We start from the raw sequence: 5,668 nt of genomic DNA, 5'->3' as shown, positions 1-5,668 counted from the left end.
ACTTTTGGCCCACCCTGTATATTGAGACGATGTCTATTTTTCTCCTCTCGTATTTCCTTCTCTCTCTCTCTCCTTGTTCGCATCCTCTCCCTCGCATATAGTCCTACGTTGTCGCTCTTCTTCTTATTAACTACTTGGGAAGGGAAGATAGAATGGATTGGAAGTGGAAGAAAATGTATGTCATTAAAAAATTTTAATCTCATTTTATTATCTCAATTTATCAAAATACATCACCCCGTTTATGGGTTTCGGCAAGAATTCCTTTTACGGCATAACCCATTAATGCGCACTTTATGATCGAAATAAATTCACAATTTTCGGTTGAATTTTTATAGTACTTGTCGTGTAGGATTCTAACTGCATCGTTCGGTGTATCGCATTTTTTTCGCCACTCATCCACATATCTTGTACATGCACAACGATTTCTTCGAAGCTTTCATGTACAGTTTCTAGATCCGCATACAGTTGAAAATATATGCAGTCTACACAGTGTTCCAGTTCAAATAAAAATGATGTAACGATTGCGCTCTACTCCTCCCGGTTCTGGAATTCGGACGGGACTCCGAAATATGTTTGTGCTTCGCGGAACTTAATCAGACGCGCGGTTCTGAATAATCGGTGGAGGAGTTAGCGTTCTTTCGGTCGGGGTTTGACGTGCTGTGTGTCGGTTTACATAAATCCTCCGTTCCTCCTATGTGCCGAATATGCTCAGCTCCAGGGCCGTCGGGAGGAACGAAGGGGTTGATCTTAATTACTTAGTGAGGTAGTCGCTTGGAGGGATCGGGAATAAATCGGACACCGTCTAATTCGGTTGAAAACGATAGGAACGAGGTTTATTCAAGGATAAATACAACGGAATCGAGGTAATTACAATGGGTCCGCCCTGTGATCAAATATAATGGAAAGGAAAAGATTAGTATTACAATGGGTCCGCCCTGTGATAAAATATAATGGAAAAGACAAGGATTAGTCGGATTATAATATATGGAAAATACACAATGAGATCGGAATACGGAAAATAACACGCAGTAATCTGGATTTTACACTGGTACGGAGAGTACGGAGTTAGATCGGAATACGGAAAATAATAAGCGCGATTATCTGGATTTACAATAAGGTACGGAAGACTATGCAACCGGATCGGAATATAATCGGAGTGGCTATCACCAGAACTGGTATCGTTGGAACGATCGGAGAGGGCGTTATCTACAGGATCCTCGAGTATTCTGTAAGGAAGAAAGTGACGGGATTAACGCTACGGAGCTTAATACTAAATTAATCAGGAATCTCTTTTCCCACCCGAATATTCCCCCCCTGAGTTCTACACCGGTCAGGATACAGGGAAAAGGATCAGGTCAGGACAGGAACACGCCCGAGCAGCGCCTCGTTATGCGTGTAGGTCAATAGTGATTGTACACCGAGGAGCACCCCGTTAGGTGTACGCTACTGCGGAATCACTCCGTCCCCGTGAGACACGGCGGTACCCGTTATCACGGGGGGAACGGAGCCAGGACAGATACAGGAGACCGGTACGGGAAATTTTGTAGCATGTGTACGCCGAGGAGCACCCCGTTAGGCGTACGCTACTGCGGGACGGGGCCCACAACGGAGTAGTGCCTCCGCTGTGTGCTCCGGTGTGGTATATAGCCGGAGACAGGAGCACCCATTCAACTCCGGCTTATACCTGCAGCGGAGGTACCCGCTGCCCGGTGTCGACGGTCGGAGCACGAAGCGTCGACTGAGTTAAAGCGCCTGCTCCGGAGGGGTTTTTATACCCCCCGAACGTAGGCGCGCGGGGAGAGGCGGCGGGGGCAGGCGCGGCGTTGCCGGCTGCCGCCGACGCGGCAACCGCGCATTATCGATTTTCCAGCCGCAGCTGGTAGCGCCGTCTCTTTCTAACGGCCGCGCCTCTATTTCTCTCTCTCTCTCTCCCGGAATTTCGGCTCTTTAGCTACCGGCCGCGCCTCCCCGGCTATCCCCGTTACAATGATATGGTTGATGGTTTCATGTACATAGAAGTATTATTTGATGTTACTTTTACAATATTTCCGTGGCGCGTTCTAACTAGTTCTATAGCTAAATGATTAAGCTGTATCGCTGACGATGATGACGCATCTGTTGCCTTTAGCAGCTGGTCTATTTTTGATTAATTATTTCTGTATTCTTTCCAAATTGATTGATCTAACTCCATCTGATGTCCTTGATTATCGCCGAGAATTATTTCTACGTAGGATGCACGAGGTACTACTCTGATCCCAATATCTATGTATTTGAATGCTGTAGATGTCAGTGGTAACCTGCACATGATACGCGGTGGGTTATGAGATTCATCATCAGAACTGAAAGAATGTATAAAGTAAAATAAATACAATTATATGTGTAAAAAAATGTGTGCAAATATGCAGTAGCTTTATGGTACTCACACGTCACCACACTGTTTCTTGCACGATACAATTTCATCTTGAGGAACGGATGGCGTATACCTGCTTCGATGAACATACGGTGTGTAACGACGATTGTTAAAACTGTTTGAAAAATACAATTAAATGTGGAAAATGGTAAAGGAAAATATACGATAACTTTGTAGTACTTACACGCTACGCTGTTTCTTGGTGGATGACATTTCCTGAGGAGTGTAATAATTCATTCTTGCTAAGGAAATCTTAAGGCCTATCAGGACACGAAGAAACTGGATGATAAATACGAACTTCTTGTCTAACGATGCGTTCGTGGGTCCCAACGTATTCTTAGCTCTCGATCTCGTATAAAATCTCCTACTGTGGTACAGCGGGCTTCCGGACCGTTTATATACCATAAAAAGTCGCTGTCAGCAGCCAGGTTTCGGCGTTTGAACTCACACCATGAAAAAATAATACGTGTAGCTGTGGTATCGGTGCTAATCAAAGGCATCCTCAGTGATATCTATTACATACCAACGCAGTAGGTGCGAGTTTAAACGCGGAACTCTCTGACATCACGCACCTAGACAAGAAAGTCGCTGTCAGCAGCCAGGTTTAGGCGCTTGACCTCATGACTCATGCAATGGATGCGCGCAGCTGTGTGTCTGCGCTAATCATTTGTATATCGTCATCCCTCGGTGATATCTATTACATGCACGCGCCGCGGATTGCCAAAGACTTTTGTCAGCAGCCAGGTTTCGGCGCTTGATCATACCATGGAAAATAATACGTGTAGCTGTGGTATCGGTGCTAATCAAAGGCATCCTCAGTGATATCTACAGGGTGCGTTCTGAAAGTAGTAGGACTGATTTTTTCCTGGGCACGCGGACGGTCGGACGGCGGTTTCGCCGGGTGGGGTCGATGGAGGGGGGTCTCAGCTAAGGTTGGAACCGCGCGGCAGTCGGCTCCGAGCCCTTCCGTAGTGTAGATCACTTGTACTCGACACCTTTGTCAAGTTACCTCGTAACGCTGCGTCATGGAGCGTTTGTTGGAGCAACGCTACGCCGTGAAATTTTGCGAAAAGCTGGGGAAATCCGGCAAAGACACCCATGATCTCATCAATGCCACTCGAAGACACCGGATCTGCTCATGGCATTATCACCATAAGCTGCCTTGATGAGATCATGGGTGTCTTTGCCGGATTTCCCCAGCCTCACGCAAAATTTCACGGCGTAGCGCTGCTCCAACAAACGCTCCATGACGCAGCGTTACGAGGTAACTTGACAAAGGTGTCGAGTACAAGCGATCTACACTACGGAAGGGCTCGGAGCCGACTGCCGCGCGGTTCCAACCTTAGCTGAGACCCCCCTCCATCGACCCAACCCGGCGAAACCGCCGTCCGACCGTCCGCGAGCCCAGGAAAAAATCAGTCCTACTACTTTCAGAACGCACCCTGTATTACATGCTGACGCAGTAGGTGTGAGTTTAAACGCGGAACTCTCTGACATCACGCACCTAGACAAGAAAGTCGCTGTCAGCAGCCAGGTTTAGGCGCTTGACCCCGTGACTCATAAGAATACCCGTCCAGGTGTTCGCGCTAAAATGTATCGAATGACAGGTCAGCACCTAGATATCTGTTACATGTCACGTAGTGACAGGTCAGCACCTTGCGTGACGTCAAGCATGGGGGGGGGGGAAACTTCTATATGAAAATGTAAACCGTGTTAGTTCATGTTGGTATATTCGCCCAGATGGCGGCTATGTCGTATTTGTGACGTCACATTGGGAAATATGGCTGAATAATCACGCAGAGGATGGTATTTCGTGCACACGAGTAATTATCTGTAAACACGTTTCCTCGCACGGTTATTTTTTTGACACCAAAGAAATCGAATCGCTCGAATACATTGACGTACACAGGTATGAATACATTGCGATTATTTGACCGTAGAGGTTTTAAAATCGCTCGAATATTACCCAGTGAGAAATGATTCGTCGATCGACGTCGAAATGATGTCGAATCGACGTCAGTGACTACGTTTCCACCGAGGGTCAGAGTCGGGCTAGAGTCGGGTCAGAATCGGGTTGGGGTTTGGTGTTTCCACTGCAAAAACGCTCACCCCAACCCGATTCTGACCCGACTCTAGCCCGACTCTGACCCTCGATGGAAACGTAGTCAATTCGACGGTGTCGATGTTGATTCGATGTCGTTTCGACATGTCGTGACGAATCATTTCTCACTGGGCATTGTACTTAATATTACTTTTACATAAACACATGTTTTATATTCAGGAAAGAGAAAGGATTTTATACATAACTGTTGCGTGATTGGATGCTGTCTTCATATCTAATATGGCAAAAGTTAATTGGATTTGCATTGTACCAGGATGTAAATCAAATTCAAGAGCCCCTGGTCATTTTTTTCCAAAAAATGTCACGTTATCGTGTAAGTGGAAAGAAGCTATTAATAATAATATTATTTCAAATGTTTCATCAGAAGAATTAAGGAAATACAGAGTATGTCATGTGCATTTCTTGCCTGATGATTACATTTATTCTCAAAATCGTCGAAGATTGAAACATAACGCTGTGCCCAGCGTAAATATATATAATATAGAAACAAATATAGCAGAAACACATGATACAAATATAACTGAACTGCATTCACAATTTGAAATAAGTGAAGTTTCTGATTTATTAAATGAACAATGTGGAACAAGTACACAAACAAATGCAAAATCTAATAATGAGTTGCAATCTAAAATTAGCATCAATATAAATGAAATCTCTACAAGTAATATAGAATGTGCAGAAACAAATGTGCCACAAAACATTCCAAATGGCTCAATAAATGAAGCAATTAATCATCCCAGCGCACAAAAAAACATCAAGAAGTATACTTGCTTCTATTATCAGACAATCCCTATTAACACCAAATGCACGAAAAATATACAGAAGAGCTGTAATGTTAGCAAAACAAAGAAACCAGATGAAAGCACAAATAGTACGTTACAAACAGCTTCTAAAAGATGCAAAAAAATTTGCAGATACAAAATTTTGCAATAAGTTTAATACTTTAACTCCAACGCAAAGATTATTTTGTAATATGCAATTAAAGAATGTAAAGTATTCTCCTAAGGTAAATTGTAGAAGATTTTTTAATGAACTAAAATCTGCATTACATTCAACGTGTCCAGAACGAAGTTCAATATATTTGAAAAATATACGCTTTAAATTACAATAACTTTATTTTTATTTACAGACAATGA

The 5,668-nt window shown here is 43.9% G+C and overlaps 1 protein-coding gene across 1 annotated transcript; it reads left to right on the top strand.

Moving 5' to 3' along the window:
- The first annotated feature begins 4,109 nt into the window (after positions 1–4,109).
- On the top strand, positions 4,110–5,639 carry LOC105571075. Its single transcript, XM_012028547.1, has 2 exons — positions 4,110–4,319; positions 4,692–5,639. Exon 2 carries the CDS (start codon positions 4,752–4,754, stop codon positions 5,463–5,465), a length of 714 nt encoding a protein of 237 aa, XP_011883937.1. The 5' UTR covers positions 4,110–4,319; positions 4,692–4,751; the 3' UTR covers positions 5,466–5,639.
- The last annotated feature ends 29 nt before the right edge of the window (positions 5,640–5,668 follow it).

This window comes from Vollenhovia emeryi, unplaced genomic scaffold (assembly GCF_000949405.1).
Source record: "Vollenhovia emeryi isolate VEMERY1.0 unplaced genomic scaffold, V.emery_V1.0 DF941258.1, whole genome shotgun sequence".
Classification (NCBI taxonomy): Eukaryota; Metazoa; Arthropoda; class Insecta; order Hymenoptera; family Formicidae; genus Vollenhovia; species Vollenhovia emeryi.
Note: the sequence above shows the minus strand (reverse complement) of the source record. Positions and strands in the feature narration are given on the sequence as shown.

Excerpts from the sequence above, each read along its gene's own strand:
- LOC105571075 (XM_012028547.1), top strand. The coding sequence starts at position 4,752 with ATGGCAAAAGTTAATTGGATTTGCATTGTACCAGGATGTAAATCAAAT.